The sequence below is a fragment of the Acanthopagrus latus genome, chromosome 1 (genome assembly GCF_904848185.1).
Source record: "Acanthopagrus latus isolate v.2019 chromosome 1, fAcaLat1.1, whole genome shotgun sequence".
NCBI classification, from domain to species: Eukaryota; Metazoa; Chordata; class Actinopteri; order Spariformes; family Sparidae; genus Acanthopagrus; species Acanthopagrus latus.
This window is the reverse complement of record NC_051039.1, coordinates 2,369,475-2,388,441: the sequence shown is the minus strand read 5'-3', so window position 1 is coordinate 2,388,441 and position 18,967 is coordinate 2,369,475. Positions and strand designations below refer to the sequence as shown.

The 18,967-nt window shown below is 40.8% G+C and overlaps 2 protein-coding genes across 4 annotated transcripts; one reads left to right on the top strand and one right to left on the bottom strand.

The window, feature by feature from the left end:
• Nucleotides 1–1,920: 1,920 nt before the first annotated feature.
• On the bottom strand, nt 1,921–12,711 carry lgsn (lengsin, lens protein with glutamine synthetase domain). Its single transcript, XM_037099147.1, has 4 exons — nt 10,650–12,711; nt 4,906–5,608; nt 4,104–4,270; nt 1,921–3,143 (listed from the first exon to the last, which is right to left on the bottom strand). Exons 2-4 carry the CDS (start codon nt 5,564–5,566, stop codon nt 1,950–1,952), a joined length of 2,022 nt encoding a protein of 673 aa, XP_036955042.1. The 5' UTR covers nt 5,567–5,608; nt 10,650–12,711; the 3' UTR covers nt 1,921–1,949.
• Nucleotides 8,390–17,682, top strand: ptp4a1 (protein tyrosine phosphatase 4A1). 3 transcript variants are annotated; one of them, XM_037099167.1, is made up of 7 exons: nt 8,390–10,152; nt 12,718–13,395; nt 13,668–13,760; nt 14,602–14,732; nt 16,090–16,164; nt 16,406–16,473; nt 17,174–17,682. In XM_037099167.1, exons 2-7 carry the CDS (start codon nt 13,291–13,293, stop codon nt 17,497–17,499), a joined length of 798 nt encoding a protein of 265 aa, XP_036955062.1. In that variant the 5' UTR covers nt 8,390–10,152; nt 12,718–13,290; the 3' UTR covers nt 17,500–17,682. The 3 variants fall into 3 exon arrangements, with proteins under 3 accessions (XP_036955062.1, XP_036955053.1, XP_036955069.1); XM_037099158.1 differs by having other exon boundaries at nt 8,390–10,166; XM_037099174.1 differs by lacking the exon at nt 16,406–16,473 and having other exon boundaries at nt 9,922–10,166; nt 17,174–17,294.
• The last annotated feature ends 1,285 nt before the right edge of the window (nt 17,683–18,967 follow it).

Here is an 18,967-nt window from a genome sequence, read left to right as displayed (position 1 = left end):
TTTCTGTTTTGCCTAGTTTGTAAAATATAATGTTTCTGAAACGGCTTGAAGTTGTTTATTCTCTCGGTGTTGTGTGTCTCAGCTGTCCTGGTGGTCATTGAAGGTACTCATATTCTGCTCGTACTCACAACTAAATCAGTTATGTGGACATGGAGACTAATATCTGGAATACAGTTATTTTGAAAGGCCAAACAGGTAGAACATGTTTATATGAACATCTCTATCAGGTTAAAAGGGCCCAAACCTATTGAAGTTATGTCAGATGGCTAGTTCAAAGTTTTTTTTCAACTTATAGAATTGTTTTTCTTGTTCATCACACTGTTGGCTTCTGTGCTGAACTGGGCCTGGAGAGTTTGTTTCTGATAAAACCCTAAAGGACTGAACCTAAATAAAGTTAGTTTCTTCACTTTTTACAGTTAGCTTAACACATATTGGTAATAATACTGCTCCTTTTATTTAGTGTTGTTTATAAGTTTGTGTTTTAGATAACTGTTAGCAAGGTTAGCTAAGTTACCCATACAGTGTAGCACTGTAGATTTTAGCTAACATTAGGCTGCAATGGCTCTTTGCACTCAGCGTGTCAAAGCTACTAAAAATTAAACTTATTGATGTACACTGTCATGCGAAAGAAACCTGACTGGCATCCATTACAGTAAATACTGTGTACAAAGCTAACAGCTTTAAAGTGTAAACAGTATTAATGTTGTCATTTTTTTGTAGTTATTGTTTTGGGTACCGGTTAAATGTTAGCTAAGTTAGATACTTAGTGTAGCATAAACGTTAGTAATATTTTCAAAGCTTAGCTAATGTCAGGTTGACCCTTTACAATCTGCCTTAGTAGCCAGTTAGGCTAGCTGACTGGCTAACCTTGCTATTAAGGTGATAACTGAAATGATCAAATATGCTAAAAAAAAATTATATACAAAAACAAACGGTAAATACGGTAACAATGGGTACAAAGCTAACAAGGTTCAAGGTGAATATATTGTAGCCCACTCTAAGTAGTAGTGATGACGTAAGTTACTTTTCAGTTAGATACTCAGTGTAGCATAAATGTTAGCCAGATTTTCAGAGTTTTGCTAACATTAGGTTGCAATGACCCTTTACAATCTGGTTTAGCAGTCAGCTAGGCTAGCTGACTGGCTAACCTTGCTAGTGAAGTGATTATCAAAATGAATACTATCTACAAAAACAGCGCTAAATCCGGTGAACAAAATGCAGCCTTCAAAGTTGAGTTAATTACCTCAAAGGTGCCATTTGTAAGAATTTTAATTGAAAACATACAAAATATAAGAAACAACAGTTTCGACGTCATGACGTCTTCGTATATTGGGTTGCAGAGATATCTACCAAAGTCAGTATGGTAGCCAGCTAGCCCCAGCCCTTCCTGGTCCAAAGCTCCTTTGCTAAATATCTTTTTTTTTTAAATATCAATATTTCCCCTAGATCTCTGAGCTAACCACTAGTTGTACTGCTTACTGAGCTACATAGCTAACAGCAGCTATGATTAGCAGCAGTTAGCAGTTACTTTGTTTGATTTGCCCTCTATTTGTTTTCAGTATGAATTTTGCAGGTGGCCAATTCAGCTTATTTGAGCATCTGTGGCATACTTAGCCAATGTGTAGGTCAATACTGATTTCTGTATTACTGTAGTTGATGGTGTATTATAGACTTCTGTGTTCACACTGGTTGCTCTCGGAAATAATAAAAACTGTCCACACAACAACAAGCACAACAATTGCACAACACTGCTTTGAACATGGAGGGTGTACTTACGCCTTTATTTTGAAATAACTCGGAAAAAATCTACATTCTGTATAATAATAATAATAATAAGGTATCAACATTATAAATAAAATAAAAAGCTTTTCTACTCAAGTTCTTTTTCATGTTTTTATTTGTGTGGCAGGAGGAAGAATATTTCTCATATTATAAAAACAAGAGGATTTCTAGATGAAATACTCCAGGCACTTGTTCCTCTCATCATCCAGTTCTTGGGTCTCAATCTCAAACTTTTTCATGGCAATGAAATACTGAACAAACGGCTCTCCGAGGGCATTGCGGATGACGTGATCGTCCCCCAGGGCCTCCAGGGCGTCGTCGAGCTTCACAGGAATGGCGAACTCCTTCTGCTGACTGGGGGCTTTGTTCAGACTGCCGTCGATGTTGAGGTTTCGTCTGATGCCGTCCAGTCCTGCGGCCGCAGTGGCAGCCAGGACGATGTAAGGGTTGGCCATAGCTGAGCCCAACTTGTTGTCGATGTGTGTCTCCCTCCCGCCGTGACACTTGATATTGAAGGAGCTACTGTTATCATTGCATCCGCAGGTGGCACACAGCATTCGTTTGGGGTCTTTGATCGTCTTGGCGATGTGGCTCCGGCAGCCCAGACCAGGCGACATCAGGCAGCTCAGGGCAGCAGAGTGGGTGAGGAGTCCGGCCAGCCATTTCCTGCCGATCTCAGAGAGCTCGCCCGCCTTCTCCCCGCTGTGGAAGAGGCTACGACGGCCGTTAGCATCCCACAAACTGTGAGAGAGCACCCCAGCATTGTACAGGCCGTCGTCCGTGAAGAAGCTAGCAATGTAGCTGTGTTTACGAGCCATCTCTTTGATGCCAGTGCGGAAGGTGAAGGCGGTATCTGCAGCTGCAATCCCAAACTCTGGCCTCAGGTTGATCTCCATCTGGCCTGGGCCACTTGCAGAGGAGATGCTGTCTATGTCTGCGCCCATGCAGTACATACTGTCCACCAGCTGCTGGAAGAAAGGCAGGTCATGGTTACTGAGCAGGGTGGTGGCCGGGAACATTAGTGTCTTTGGTCCGATCCGGTCTGGCGCTCCGAGGACGCAGCATTCGTAGGTGAAGGATGAGAACATGGAGAATCCCATGGTCTGGAGCTGGCCGAGCAGCTGCTTGGCGATGAGGCGAGGTGACGTGCGAAGGGGGCTTCCTGTCACAGTGCAGGGGTCGCAGATGACCCGGGCTGTCTGCTCGGCCCAGGGTAAGACCTTAAAGGTCGAAAGATCCGGGATCAGAAGGACATCACTGCTGAAGTTGGCAGTGCTGGCATTGTCCACCTCGTTGCTCTTTGGGCTCAGGGTCAGCTCCAAGTAGCTTCTCGGCATCGGTACCCCATAGACCGCTTTCTCCTGTTGATGCAACATTTATGCTGAAGCATTAGTTCAACATTTTAGGAAAGACAGTACACATCTAATTGTTTCTTTGAGAGTCACATGAAAACATCGATACCGGTACCATTAACATTTTCTACAGATATTCCCAGTTATCAGATCCCACTGACTTCGGTGAGGGTTAGGGTTGCTATCTATCAGCTCCATCAGAATTATAATGTCTCATTTTTTATACCTTCAAATCTGTATTTTGTGTTCAGTGGTTAAATGTCAGCATGCTAACATGCTCAGTTAAGATTGTAAAAACAGCACACATACCTTATGTCATCACCTGATCTGAGTGGCACATACAGATACACTTCAGCCATCTTGGACAGCTAGGTACAGCAACACAATTAAATTTGATTATTTAATTATTATTATTATTATTATCAATAATTATATAAGACAATAACGAACAAGAAATATTTTGAGATAGTATTTTGAATATTTGTTTAATAAAGATAAATATATACTTCCTATAGAAATTTCTTCTGTTTGTTTCGTGCATATGTTAGCTGTAGAAAAATATTTATTTTTCAATGTACTTACGGAATTAGTTTATATATTTATATGAACAATTAATATGACACTTGAAAGTTAAGTAATAAACATAAAAACAGATTAAATAGCAGTGTGTGATGCTTGTTGTTGCAACGTCGTGTTACTGTACCCAGCTGTCCAAGATGGCGGACATACTTGCACATATGCAATTCACATCAGGAAGTGACACACCTGCTTGGCATCAGCATTGCATGTTAGCATTCTGTTGTTAGCACTGCTTTAGACTCTTAGTCCTGTTACAGCTCTGTTTTGTTTGTGTAGCTACAGATTAAACTGAAGAGATGTCACGTGTTAATTAGTGACACTTGCTGGTTGGTGTGTTTTTAAAGTTGGCCCGGCGAGCTAAGGTGAGGTGAGGTGAGGCGAGGTGATTACATGAAAGAAGCGGACAGGCACTGTCTTGGACCTGGACACCCCGTGGAGGTCGGTGGCTTCAAAGCGAACGAAGTTGATGTTTTCTCTGGCGATCTGCTGTTTGATCTGCTCCATGGCTGAAATGAACTTCACGTTCCCAAAGTTCTCGACGGTGTCGTTTCCGTTATCTGTGGAAGAGAGTTTGAAATATCTGCAAAACATTGGACAACCATCGTAGATTTTGATTTTAAATCTTAAGTATCCCATTTCTGAAAAAAGAACAGATGAACCCCCCAAGTGGTGTCAGAACCACTTTAATAAAACCAAAATGAATTCTAAAACCAGTTCCTTTTGAGTGCTGCAGTTAACATTTAATTTCAGGACAGGAATGCTAGGCTGGATTTGAGCTAATTTAGAAACAGTGTCACCAATACAGAGTTTGTCCACCAGAGAGCACCGACCAGCTCAACAACCTCAACGTAAGCAATACATCTTTATCAGACAAGTAGAACAAATTGTTTCATTAAAAATAAAAAGAGATATTCTGTAGATCAATTAATACCAAGCTAATTATACTGACTGTCATGGAAATTAAAAGACTAAATCAAAGACAAATATAAATGTTTCCGTCTCCATATAAATCAATCATCGGATCCAAAAACAAAGTGAGACAAAACAAAGATTTTAAAACACGACTTGAGACTTGGAGCTCTGAACCATCTGCTGACTCTATCTAATCTCACTTTGCTCAATTTTGACTTTGTTAAAGAAGAAGTTTCTTCATCTTTATCAGGGATAAACTTTTAACCAAAACTTCACCAACCTGTATTAGAAGCTCCAGTCTCTCCCGAGCAGCCACCGCTTGCGTATGTGTGTGCCCTGACTCCAGGCTGCCTATTTGTGTTGGCATCAGACCTGAATGAGCTGGATGAATCCATGCTGGAAGGCAGCTGAATAGATGTACTATCTCTGGAGCTGGCCCCCCTTCTGGAAGCGTCAGAGTGGGGTTTGAAGGTGCTGAACGCCCTGTTGGGGTTTCCATCATCCTGCCGTCCATCGGGTTTTCCACCCCCACCACCACCACTGCTGCTGCTGCTGCTTCCGTGGAGGTACGTATAAGGACTCCCTGGCTTCCCAACATCTCTTCCTCGGATGCTGAGCAGAGGACTGTCTCTCAGGATGGTCTTCAGCTCCTCCATGGTCTGCCGGGGGACGCCCATCTCGCCGTAGGTCACCCGGGTTTGTGGAGACACCTCTTTGGTCCAGTCCTCCCCAACGGCGGGTTCATCCATCCTGGGATCATCAGCTCGTTCTGGGGGCCTGTGAGGCAGAGGGCTGATGGAGATCACAGTCGGGGTGTCTGGAGGTAAAGGGATGCTGGTGGGAGGGTGGACGATGGATGGACCTGCCCCTCTGCTGCTCCAGTCCACCGGAGGTGCATACTTCCCAGTCACCCTCACTCCCTTCCTGTTGCCCAGGCTCATCCCTGTGCCATCAATTTGGTCTTTGCTTCGACTCTGACCCTCCTGGAAAACACACAATGGGAATTTCACAGGTATGGTAAGAGAAGTGTGTATGAAAAGAGATCCAGTCTAGTCAACAAAACCAAATTAAAAGGAACATATCTGAAGCCCAAGCTGCTGCATCCATTCACGTGTGTGCTGAAACAAAATGCAAATGAAAAAGTTAGATGTGGAGTTTTTTTTTACCTTGAAATCTTCAGAGTCATTCATTTCTTTGTTTGCACTCTTTCATGAACTGTGATTTGGAATTTAATAGCCCTCATGTGAAGGCAGCGCTTCACTCGCACATTAATTTTTATAGACAATTGGTACAATGGTGACGGATTAGAAAATTCTTTTTGCACCCCGACATCCGCAGGAGTCCAGCTGAAAACTGGCACTCGCCGGCTGCCGGTGGACACTGAACCCCTGCTGCTGCGAGCTCATTGGCTGCACATGAGGACAATTCAGTGTTGCCTTTGTGTCATCGCAGAGTGAAACTGCAGCGCTCAGCAGCTCTGTGTGTGCTTCCAGAAAGATATAGGAGCAGGATATGTGAGGGGAAAAGTATTTATTCCAGAGAGATGAAAACACACGACTATGAGGACGGGACAATGGCAATGGCTGCGGGTAGTGATGGGCTGTGCATTAAAGAGCTGCTGTCTGAGGGAAATCACCTTCCAATCAATCAATCAATCAATCAATCAATCAATGTTTTCTTAAATGAGAAGCTGAACATGAATCAGCTCAAACAAAAGTTTAGTTTTCCTGCTTACCTGAAGGTCTTACAGGCTTCAGTCGGTGTAGGAGTCCATTTAAGGGTCCAATTAGTTGCTGCTCTGGAAAAATTACGTATCCTCTCCTCCATGATAATATAAAGTCAGGTGAAGCTTCGTACTCCATAGAACATTTCCGGAGCTTCACAGCAGAATGTAGCTGCAGCATTCTGGTGAACAGCTGAAGAAGTTGGAGACTTGATTTAAAATGTCAAAAAAACAACATAAAATTGCTCGAATCAGCTCGGCTGATGGACTCCAAGTCTCCTCCAGATATCCCAAATTGATTTGAAAAGGTTAAAATCCCCACTGTGGCCGCTCAGCTAACAGTGTTAGCCAAAGGAAAGTGTGGCTGGTTTAATCCAAGTCTCCAGAAACCTGTAACTGCTTTAAAAATTATTATCATTGTTAATTGTTATTCACAGCCTTGATGCCTGGTCGGGTTTGTGCAACTGCTTCAGAGGGTGCATGCTTTATCTTAGAGGTACAGTCAAGATTAAAAATTGTAAACAATGTCTTTCCAAATCCATCTAGACTCAAGACTTTTGAAGACTTGGACTTGCAATGTTCTTTCACTGTGAAACTACAGAAATGTTTAGTTGACTACGGACTATGGAGAGAATGACTGAATTTTCATTTCTGGGTGAACTGTTCCTTGAAGCCAACAGGGGCGAGACGTCCTTACTCAGGAAAATGAATGTCAGACATTTAAAAGATATCATAGAAACCAGCAGATGAACATGTGATACAGTCTGAGGTCTGACCGACGTGGACCTGGACCTTGTGTTGAGGTTATTTCTCAAAACTAATGTTTTAAAAGTCAAAAATTAACTTTCAGTTTTTGTTGGAGATGCACGATTATATCAGCACATAATTGGTATTTGCTGATAAAACCTTTAAAATGAACTATCAGTAACAATATCAGCATTTCTGCCATAATGACGAGCACAGTAGCTTTTTCTTATTTTGCCCAGTGAACGTAGAATCAATATATTTGTATTAATGATAAATAAATAATTTGTTAATACCTGATCTAATCATAATAAGCCATTAATAAGGAATATTTAGGTACCTCTTGTTTATCTGCTGCTCGCTGGACTGAGACTCCAGCTGTGATGACTTTAGAATTAAACATCAACATGAACGACTTGTTAAAGAGAATTTAATCAGGATTCAATCGGCTTCAGCATCGGCTTTAATGTGCTGGTTAATGATATGGACCAACATGTAATCAGAAGCTTTCACATTAAATTGATAGAGGCTCAGTTCACACAAACCGTGGGGGCAAAAAGGTTTTATTTTAGTAAAAGTTGTCAGGATTACAAAAATCAATTGTCGCCAACACCTCGATATCGGGATGACTTTTAGAAATACTAACACAAAGAGATTATTGATAGGTAATCATCAGTAATATGAAGCATATGACTGTTGTACTAGAAGAAGTACAACAGTCAGTTACAAAAATGACATCACTTTACTGTAACGCAGCTTTTATAACCAACAGCTATACGATATCACCATATGATGATATCCAAAATCTAAGATAATATATAGTCTCATATCACCATAACAATAAAATGTTGAGATGTTGCCCATCTGGTGCAACATGTACAAAATTTAGCTGAAAAAAATGAGTATGCTAATCATCTAGCCCCGTCCTGTCACAGTCCAAAGCTCCTGTTGTGCTAGCAGTGTAAACACCAACACTCCACCAGTGCTCCAAATCTGGACCGCTAACTGCATGGCTAACTGAGCTAACTCAGCTCACTGCAGCTGAAGTTAGCAGCAGTTAGCAGTTAGGCTACTCTAGTGATACGCTGGCCCCTGTTAATTTTGAGTCAGACTTAGAAAGGTGCAACTTTATTATACTTTAATATATGAAAGACAGAAGTTAACAGTTTCATTTTAAAACCTCAACAGCAACATCCATGTAACTCAGAATACATGCACCACAGTGGGAGGATTTATTATAGTCTATTTATTTATTTGTTTTCATTTGTTTGTGCAGCTTTTCTAATTCCTCCATCTCTAAAATTGATGGTGTAGATTATTCAAAGTGGATTGATGCAGTGAGATCTGGTGGTGGTTTCTGGTGTCCACATGTGGCAGCAGTCACCACCTGACCTGGGCAGCATGGAGGCAGAGAGATGTCTGGGCAGAGCACCTCACATTTTCAGGGTGGGGTTTTAAAAGAGCTGCATCAAGTTGGAGACAATTCAATACAGGGGAAACAGGAAGTAATCTGGGTTTCTCTTCAAAATAGAGCTCAGAGGTGGGTCTTAGGGACAAAGCATGGCAGTGACAAGGTAGTTGATAGTATAGAATAAATCAGAGCGCCATTGTTCTGAATTTATGAGTAATACAAGACAGTTTTAATCATGAAAAAAAATGTGTATATGTATTTTCCATTTTCTCATGTAATTACGCTTTTCTGGTGTTTGTGCTGATGGAACTGGTTGGACAGGATTGTGCAAAGTTCAGTTTGTCTGATGATTAAGGATGCGGGTATTTTATCTGTCATGCAACACTGACCTAAATATCTATGTTTCTCTCTTGTGTTGCCTGCTCTATGTGCCCATGAATGTATTGTTGACCTGAATACTGTGGCATCGCTGAGCTTTGCCTCCAATCCTGCCCTGTGGCCACTCGCAGAACTCCAGAGAATAATTCCCCTTTGGACACTAAAGCATTTTCCCCATAGAGCACCAACACCAGGCATTTAAACCCTGTGTGGGAGCGTCCTTATCGAGTCGTTAGGACCCCTTTTGGGTCGTTGACTTAACCGGCCTTCATGTGGGTTACTGAGTCTAGGTGAGACCAGGTGTGAATGGTTGTTATGCTGTCTGGGGAAGGGAACTCAGTCCTGCATTATAGGTGGGTGATAGGTAATGTTGTAAGCCACCTCCTCTGTTCAAAGATTGTCGTTCCAATTTGACACATATGGATTCTATTACTCCTCTATCAAATACTGACTGTATCTGAAATCACCCACTCATAGGGAGTCCAGCATAGTGGACTACATAGGGAGCTCTTCGGCAGAAGGAAAGGGTTAGTGACCATCGCTTCTACACTATTATTTGTGATGCATTGTGGGATACGTTGAGTCCCCTATATAGGATATTTTAGTGGACTGAACAGACATAATTCACCATCTTCTTAGTTTCCCTCTCACTGACAGCTGACTGTTGGGCAAGGCCCCTAGTAAGCATCAGTGAATAACCATGGCAACGAAGAGTTGTGAGTGAATAACCGTGGCAGCGGAGTTGGGAGGGGATGGGAGTGTTAGCGTTGTTTCCCACTGTTGGAGGGTCTTTTTGTGTTTTGTGAATAAATGACTGATAAAGCAGTCAAAGAGAGAAGTTGTTCGCTTCCTATTTTCCACAACTTCTTCTGTTTAATAATTCCCATTAGACAGTAATACAAAATGGCTACTTCTCTGGACAGGATCTTTACATCTTTATATGATGATCGATTCTCCTTCAGATGTAAGAGTTCATCCAACAATATACAATCAGATAATATTAAACACATTAGAAACACCTGTGCCCTGAACACTTTGACCAAATCTGGAGTTGTTAAGTCAACAGTGGAAATACGGGCGTTTTATTTTGAAAGCTGTAACCGGAAGTCGTCTCAGTCTTTCTGCCCAGCACTGCCGGTGTCGTCGCAGCGGGTCAGGAGACTTCGGCTCCGCTCGGAGAAACAGCACCGGACTGTATGGTGGAGAACCGTTTTGCATTTTTTACCTTTTTCTGGGGACCGGCTGTATGATTAAGCTACAATCTTCAATGAGTAAGCATATTCCAGTAAGTAACGTGTTTTCTGTGGCTGCCATTTTGTGTCCGTTGTCATTTCCTTCGGGCTTGTGTTGTGAAAAAGAAAAATCAGGACGTTATCGTTACCAGCTGGCCTTCACGTCTCTCCGGTGAAAATCACGGCCTTGCTGGTCACGAAGCCGGTTTAATTCCTCCGTGTCTCTGACGGTTAACAGCAAATCTCACCCAGCAGTGACACACAAAAAGACTGCGTGTGATTTAAAAGCGTAGTGAAAGCTTTTTTTGTCGTGTCGGTGTTCGTCGTGTCGGTGAGGAAGCGGCGGTTACGGATGCACAGCGCTGCTCCTGCCGAGTTACTCGAAGTTTCTAACGGTTAAAACGACGCGTTCTAATGCGGTAAAAAAACAAGAAGGAGGGGAATAAAAATGGATGACGGGTTTTCTTCATGGTTACCCGCGACACGGGCTCCTACTAGCCCAGTGCTTTGTGTCAACGGAGCGTCGTGTCGGTCACCTGAACGCTCCCCGGCTCGAAGATGGTCCACCTCGGCTCCTGACGGGAGCTCGCAGGCCTCTGCTACCGTAGGATGATGGCGCCCAGTGTGTCCTCCTCACACAAAGGACACTTCACAGCTCTGTAACATCCTCTGCTCCGACAACAACACTTCCAACGCTTCCTCACCTCGTCCTGTCTTCTCACATCACCTCCATCTTAGACATTTAATCGCTCCATTTTGTTCACTGCTCCACTGTTTTTTTGTTTTTTTTGTGTGTGTGTGTGCCTGTTTTTTCCAGCCGGAAAATACCGGATTAACAAAGCATACTTGAACAGCTTGGGGTTTATTATTTTTTATTTTTTTGTATTTAGAGCATAAGCTGCAGAGAAACCTTTTTGCAGCGAGTAAAGCCTTCAGGTATTAACACCCTTCTTAGGAGTGTAAAGGGTAAAAGCGTTTGTGAGTCAGGTTGGTGGTGGTGATGACAACAGTGTGTTTAAAGCCCAGCTGAAGGCCTCATGGAGAGCTCTGATATGACCTACATGTCAGAAATGACACATCCTTCCTATTGCACACCAGCAGCCATTAGATAAGACATGACATGGTGCTGCGGTGTGGCTTTATATAACAGGTACATTTTTTTTTTTTTAACATTAGTACTCTTTTATTTATTTGAAGCTCACAGTTTTTCCCCAGAGATTTCTCCTTAAACCACATTTCTATCTGTACCTGTTCAATATGGGAGTCAAACCCACAACCTGCCACTGATTGGATCCTTTTATAACACCTCAATCTTAGTAAACAAGTTCAGGGAGGTTAAATTTTATTGCTGTATATTATCCACTCAAGATCTTCCTGGTTGTTAGAGCTTTGGTTCTTTTTTGATGGAAGAAAACACGTTTAGATGGAGAAATTAGAAGAAGTACATACAGGAGTTTGATTGGTAAAAGAAATGGGTATGAATTTAAATGGAAATATATACCCAGAGTTTATTATTCTGGTGGTATGTTTTATACCAGGCTGGATTTGTCTCAGAACCGGTCTCGTGCTTGAAGTGACGTCTGATCTGTGTTCGGTCTGTGTGCCTGTTTAATTGATCGATCAGTTCATCTTTGAGTCTGAAGAGTAGTTAGGTTCCTGTTTTACTGGAGGTAGAGTTTGAGTATCAGTGTTGGTATTCACATGACTCGAATGATGCAACTGTGGGACAATACAGAAATGTCAACAGATCAATTTATTTTCACTGTTCGCTAGAGATTTTAATTCTCAAAACATTTACATGACGAGTACGGCTCCGACTAAATGATTGTTTGAGGTTATTGATCAATCTATACTTTGTTTCTCTTAGTTAATTAAAAGTAATGACAGTAACATCCATCACAAGTTATAAGACGTTAGACCTCAGGCTTAACTTAAACAGTATTTTTGTGATTGGCAACAGACACGGCTAATGAAAGGGTTAATTAGCTGACTAATAAATTATAAATAGGCTGGAATGAGGTTGTTAAATGGCCACATTCGGCCCACAGGCCACAAATTAAATACAGCGTGTTATTGCAATTTTTTAAAGCTAAACTGTGAAAAATTGACTTGTTCAAGGTTCTCAAATACAAATCATTTCTGTTTTTCTCACTCATCTATAATAGTCAAGTGAATATCTGTGTTTTGGGATAAAATTAGACATTTGAAAATGTCATCATGGACTTTGGGGACTTGTGAAAAACATTTTCTTGTGAATTTCCTGACATACACTCATTAGTCGGAGCTCTCACTTGAATATTCTTGTAGTCAGTTAACTAATAAATCCGCACAATAACTTTTCTTACACCAGTCACTATCAGTATGTTCTCAAAATTGTCCTTGTGTAACATTTAAAGAATTCAGTCTTTTATCCACGGAAACAAGACGCAGGCAGAGCACAGCACCAGTGGAAGTTATGTCATGTTTCAGTGCCAGAACAAAGTGTATCCTGAGTGTGTTTAACACTCTGAATCTCAACAGAAGCCCTCTGTGTGGTCTCTTTTTTAAAGATCTGTTTTTCAAAGCATCTTCTTCTCCCTCCCTGCCCCCGTCTGTGTCCTGCAGCAGTTCTGTGGTGTTCTGGGTCACACATTTATGGAGTTTCTGAAGGGCAGTGGGGACTACTGCCAGGCTCAGCACGCTGCCTATGCAGACGAGTGAACAGCCAAACTCGCCATCGATCCGAAGCACTTGAGCCACAGGAGGGACCCCGGAAAGTTGGCAGGACCGGGACGCCTCCCAGAACCAGCGACAACTCGGCCTGGATGGGGTAACTCCACCCGCTGCACACTGCCCTCGTCGGCTTCCGCCTGGCCTGAATCAAGGTGGAACCAGCCTTGTTTTTTTTTCCTTCCTTTTCTTTTGTTTTATCCCGAAGGAGAGGGTTTTTGAGTTGTTTCTCTGATTGTCCGCCCTTTTTAGGCCTCTAACTCCCAAATTTTGCCCACTCGCCTGTCGCAGCCTTCTTTTTCGTTTAGCCTTGCCAACCTCGAAGGAAGACCAGCGGATTTCTGTTGCTAGAAGCTCGTTGGACGTTTTTTTTGTTTGACATTCCCTCCGAGTTTAACTACGTGTTTACATTAGTGTTTTTACTCCGTGGAAGACTTTTGGGTTTTGTTATTTTTTTACGTTGTCACAATGGCTCGTATGAACAGACCAGCCCCTGTGGAGATCACCTACAAGAACATGAGATTCCTCATTACCCACAATCCCACTAACGCCACCCTGAACAAGTTCATCGAGGTGAGCTTCAGTCTAAAATTTCAGATTGATTCAGTCAGATTCAAGTTTATGAATGAAACCTTATTACATTTTTAGGCAACATGAGGACAAAGATAATGTACAAGGAATTATTTTTAGAATGAGAATCGTAATGTAAGATAATAAAACATTGGAGGTTTTTCTTATCGAATGTTTCAGCACAAGTTAAAGCACTGTCTGTGTACGTTCTTTTTGTTGAGATATTGTCCTAAATCTGTCTTTTTTTAAACAATTCCTGCAATACATTTTTACAGGAGCTGAAGAAATATGGAGTGACCACCGTTGTTAGAGTTTGCGAGGCCACCTATGATGCCACCCTGGTGGTGAAAGAAGGAATACAAGTTCTGGTGAGTTCAGGCCTACAAACTCTCATGATTTTCAATGCATCCAACCAAACTCAATGTAGATTTTTACCTCTTATAATACGTTATTACCCTCAGCCCGTACGTAGTTGGGAAATCAGGAAGCGATACAGCAGTAGTGTTGTGGATAGCAGCAGAAACAACCCTCCGTGAGCAGAAATGGATAAAGAAAAGAGTCTTTTGAATGGCAAGTTCAGCTTTAACACCGAGCCAGATGGTTCTCTGGCAAGAACAAATTATTTGCATTTACTGTCGATGTGAGTTACCACCGGAGTACGTCGAGTCTCAGATACCACTTACTGGCCGAGCACACAGCTGATGCAGAGAATAACTGATGATCAAGTTACCTGAAAAATGCTCAACACACTTTCCAAATGCACAAGTTGACACTTTCAGATTGCTTGTTTTGCCAAGATATTAGATTTACAACCATTTAAAAGAGCCTGAGGTGGCTAATTTTACATTTCCACTTATATAAATGACTAATTAATCAAGAAATTGTTGCAGAACCAGTGAAATTACATGAGCAGAGTCGGTAACTTTTTATTGCTTTGTTTCAGATTAATTTAATGACGTAAGAACCTGATGTTTTGTGTCTTTGAAGTATTTTACATGAACTGTCTCTGACTCCATTAACTGGCTCACAGCCGGTTTACAGATTGAAGACACTGACGGTGTAAGAAAAGCCTCTCACACTGTCCCTCCACCTACAACAACATTTTTGTTCCCCTGCAGCTGGTCACAGCCCTCACACTTTCTTTTGTTTTGGTTTCCAAGAAACTGGGCCAATGACATCATTTCCCTCTTTCTCCCTGTCCCTCTCCAGGATTGGCCGTTCGACGATGGAGCTCCACCCTCCAACCAGATCGTGGATGATTGGCTGAACCTGCTGAAACTGAAGTTCAGGGAGGAGCCCGGCTGCTGCGTCGCTGTCCACTGTGTGGCAGGGCTGGGGAGGTGAGCACTCACTGCCACGGGGATTAAAGTCTTATGTTCTTAGTGTACGGGATAATATTTTACATGTTGGCGATGTGGCAGATAAAACTGTCACTGTTTCCTTCTGTGTGTAGATTATCTGATGCAGAAACACGTGAGCTAAAATAAACATTCAGTAGTTGATTGAGTAAAAATAAATCAGCAGCCTTTTTTATGATTGTTTATCAGTTACCAAGCAAAAGTGTTAAATATTCTTTTTACAGCTTCTCAAATTTGCTACTTTTCTCTGTTTTATATTACCATAAATTAAATATAGTTGGTTTAAGGATTTGTGACCTGATAAAGGCATCAGGTTGAAGACACTGGGCTCGAGGAAACAGACAGGATTTATTAGAATAAATAAAAGAATAATGTGCTTATAAAACCAGAGTTAGCTGCATTGTGAAAGTATGAAGTTGACCATCATTAATAACATAATGTGGTTCATCCACACCATCACTCATGAAAACCAGAAATGTTTTAATTATTTGAAATGAAGCTATCCTGCGTCATGAGGGCGACAATCTGATACTAGAACACCTGCATTTCCTGTATAGTGTATTTAAACTATATTTGTTGTAATTAGAGTTTTGAAAGTTTTGAAAAGTGGCTGAACTGTAGTCTTAATCTGTGCAAACCCTGTTACATAAAGTTCATTACTGTCTCATTTACACGTGTTTATATAATGTCACAGGTTTTTAATTAGTTGTGTTTCACTGAGTCAGAGTTTGGATATTATGATTAACTAAATAAGACCTATGCCATCTGTTGTGGTTAGAAAAAACAAACCAAAATCTGCAACTGCAACAGATTATTTTATCATTTCTGTCTCATTTATCAAATGTTTTGTCCACAATCGAAAGATCTTCAGCTGTCGGAGGAAAGAAACCAGAAAAAAGAAATTCATCAATATATTAACAAAGTAGTTATTAATTACATTGTTGACAACTAATTGATCAGTCATTGCAGTTTTAAAGAAATTGATTTTTTGGATTTTCCTTCATGTAGCTGCACGTTATTCATGACCTCACTCACATAATGTCCAACTTGTGTGTTTTCCAAGTTTAAACAACCAGCCAAGCAGGTTGTTTTCACCTCGTCTGCATTAAACCGATGTGAGATTCAGAAATAGCTCAACGTCGACTCCCTGAACTCTAAGACAGCTGTCTTCTTACACATACACCTTAACTTTAATTAATTAAGCTCAGTCACATATTTGGAGGTTTATAAAACTTGGCTTTTAGAAAACAAAAAGCTCTTTCTGATTCCAGATGAAACCAGACAAAGATTAAAACAACAGTGTAAATCTGACACACTCTGTACTTTGTTTCTCCCGCAGAGCTCCTGTCCTGGTCGCACTCGCCTTGATCGAATGTGGGATGAAATATGAAGATGCTGTCCAGTTCATTCGACAGTAAGTTCACACGGAAATGAAAACCTTTTTAACAGAGCTGCCAGTTGGTTCAGAGGACGGTTCTGTTTGGTCAGGAAAGCTGATTCAACCTCCTGCTGATGCGTATTATCACAGTGAAACAGCATCACGCAGGAAAAGCCTGAAACTAGATTTTTCAGCACATTTTCCAATTTTAAGAAACCTGTTATGTTTGCAAATATTATTGTTGTACATTTTTGTATTGCTGCCTTTTATTATGTAGGACAGTAAAGAGAAAGTCAGGAAGCCTCTGGACACAGTGCCTAAACCATCAGGATATTAGGACGTCAGGTGATATTCTTTTCAACATAAACATACAAAACAAGATCCCTTAAATGTATCATATACAAACATGTAGTTATATTCACTTATTGGACATTTCAACTGTTGAATAATTGACTTGTTGGTGCTCTCTGGTGGACAAACTATGTACTACAGATGCCCTCAAACACATTTCTGCGCAGCAGGTTCTTCTGACTTCTCAGTGTATCTGTGATAAACCCAAATTCTCTCCTAACATTGGCCACTAATTTTGAAATCTTCCTACTTTTCTGTGAGACATATTCGTTGCAGGAACTGATTGTATGGGTGGTAGATGACAGCAGAGGGAGAAATGAGTCATGTAACTGTAAATAGCTGAGATAAGATAAGAGTGATTCAGTAGGAGTGAACAGATTTACAGTGTGTGATGCGTCATAGCTTGAAATGGTTTTTTTCTGAAGGTCCCACACGTTGAAATGATTGGTGATCTGATTCTGCCAGGAAGTTATATATTTTATATTTAATGTTATATGTAGTTATATACCTCAGCGGGTATTAGGGACATGATGGTGTTGTATTAAAGTCTGTACAACCCTGAATCCAACAATGTATGAAACATAAATACAAACAGAATGCAATCACTTGTAAACATACTGCTTTTGTACGGCGTTTCATTGACTGTCTGTTAAAAAAGGAAGCAAGTCATCACATTCTGTTGTTTCTTTTCCAGGAAGCGTCGAGGAGCGTTCAACAGCAAGCAGCTGTTCTACCTGGAGAAATATCGTCCAAAGATGCGCCTGCGCTTCAAAGATTCCAACGGCCATCGCAATAACTGCTGCATCCAGTAGAGCCAAAACCCTGAGCCACGCCAACCCCGACCCACAACAGAAGAGTCGAGTTCAGCTTAAAACCTGGCAGGCTTGTTTTCTTAGTCATTGTGTTGAAGTATTTTATTTTGGAAAAACCATACTTGGTAAATTCACCTGTCCCCTTCCCACTCCAGGTTCAAAAGCAAGTGTCAAAGAAAATGAAAAAAAAAAAAAAAGAGTGGTGTGAACCGGAATCACCGTGTTTTCTCTTCATGTGCCCGGCAAAAAAAAAAAAGAAGAAGAAGAAAAATTAGGAAGGGCAGCGCTGAGTCGTGTATCAATGTAAGATGTTGGATTAATTGTTTTCTGCAAAACGCATCCCAAAGATTTAAATTGGCCAGTTTAACCTGAGAATGTGTTTAAAAAAAAATTTAAAAAAGGAAAGAACAACGACGACAACAACAAAGAAATGTTTAATTTCGTGTCTGCAGTTCTGCCCCCTGTTCAATCTTACGGTTCCGTTTCCAGACTGACTAGAAAGAGGTTTGCCTTCCTTCAAATCAGATGGTTCCTCCATAAATGCCTTACAATCGAAGTGAAACAAAGGCAATCGAGGCGGGAGTCGACTCTCGCCGGCATTTGGAAAAGGTGTTTCATTTTTCTACTCGGAACAAATAAAAAACACACAAAAAAAAAAAAAAGAAATCGTTGCCTTTGTCTCGTGCAGGAAGTCTTACACTCACTTAAGCCCTTTCAATACCTATTTTTTAATATAAAATTGCTTAATTGTTGCAATATTTGTCAATTGAAAGTCTAGGAACTCGTACTTGTTTGTTTTCTCTATCAAACCTTCTGTTTACTAATTAACTGCCATGTCCAAAATGTGATTTATTTTCTTCTCCCATTTTTGTTTCTTTTCTTGTCTTTTTTTCTTATTTTTATTTTTCTTTGCTTCAAACTGGACTTCCAACGTCTGCGATATTTTGTATGCCTTTTTATTTGATGTCTGTAACTTAAGACTTGGATACTTGATGATTTTATGTATTTGAAATGTGTACTATTATTATTATTATTATTATGATTATTATTATTATTATCATTATCATTAGGTTGGCTATTTATACTATCAATGGATGTGTGATTTAGTACCGTGAGCGACAAAGTTGTACCTGTTCACCAACTTGTGAGAGTACATTAAAATGATACACTGAAAAACATCACAGACTTCATGGGTGGTTATTTTTCATCGGTTATGAATCATCACTATCATAGAATACTCTTAAAATCTCGTCTGCGTGGAAATTTATTCTTGATTGTGGAAATATCTGAATGAAAAACATGTCAAAGTTTCACGTACCAGTTTTTTAATCTTTCAGCTGCGTTAAATATTTAAGGTTGTAAAAAGAACACAAATATCTGCTGGAGGAAAAAAAGATTTTGTGATTTGAATTAAGTACTTTTGAGTCTGTAAGACGGTTACAAATAGTACTCGATAGCACACAATAACAGAACATCTGAATGTTGCTTTTCTCCTGAAGGTGTTTGATCCTCCAGGTTTCATTGAGCCAATAAACCAGCTGACAGGTCTGTTCTTCTTCTTTGTCCTCTGATTCTTTTTCTTCTGTTGCTGATTCTGTTTCTTCTTCCTCTGTTTCTATTTGTTCCTGTTTCTCCTCCATCTTTTTCCTCTCCTTCCTCTTCCTCTGTTTCTTCTC

Excerpts from the sequence above, each read along its gene's own strand:
- lgsn (XM_037099147.1), bottom strand. The coding sequence starts at position 5,566 with ATGAGCCTGGGCAACAGGAAGGGAGTGAGGGTGACTGGGAAGTATGCA. Across the intron at positions 4,271-4,905 it reads GACTGGAGCTTCTAATACAG|ATAACGGAAACGACACCGTC; the intron begins GTTGGTGAAGTT and ends TCTCTTCCACAG. Across the intron at positions 3,144-4,103 it reads TGCCTGTCCGCTTCTTTCAT|GAGAAAGCGGTCTATGGGGT; the intron begins GTAATCACCTCG and ends TTGCATCAACAG.
- ptp4a1 (XM_037099167.1), top strand. The coding sequence starts at position 13,291 with ATGGCTCGTATGAACAGACCAGCCCCTGTGGAGATCACCTACAAGAAC. Across the intron at positions 14,733-16,089 it reads TGTGTGGCAGGGCTGGGGAG|AGCTCCTGTCCTGGTCGCAC; the intron begins GTGAGCACTCAC and ends TTTCTCCCGCAG. Across the intron at positions 16,165-16,405 it reads GCTGTCCAGTTCATTCGACA|GACAGTAAAGAGAAAGTCAG; the intron begins GTAAGTTCACAC and ends TTTATTATGTAG.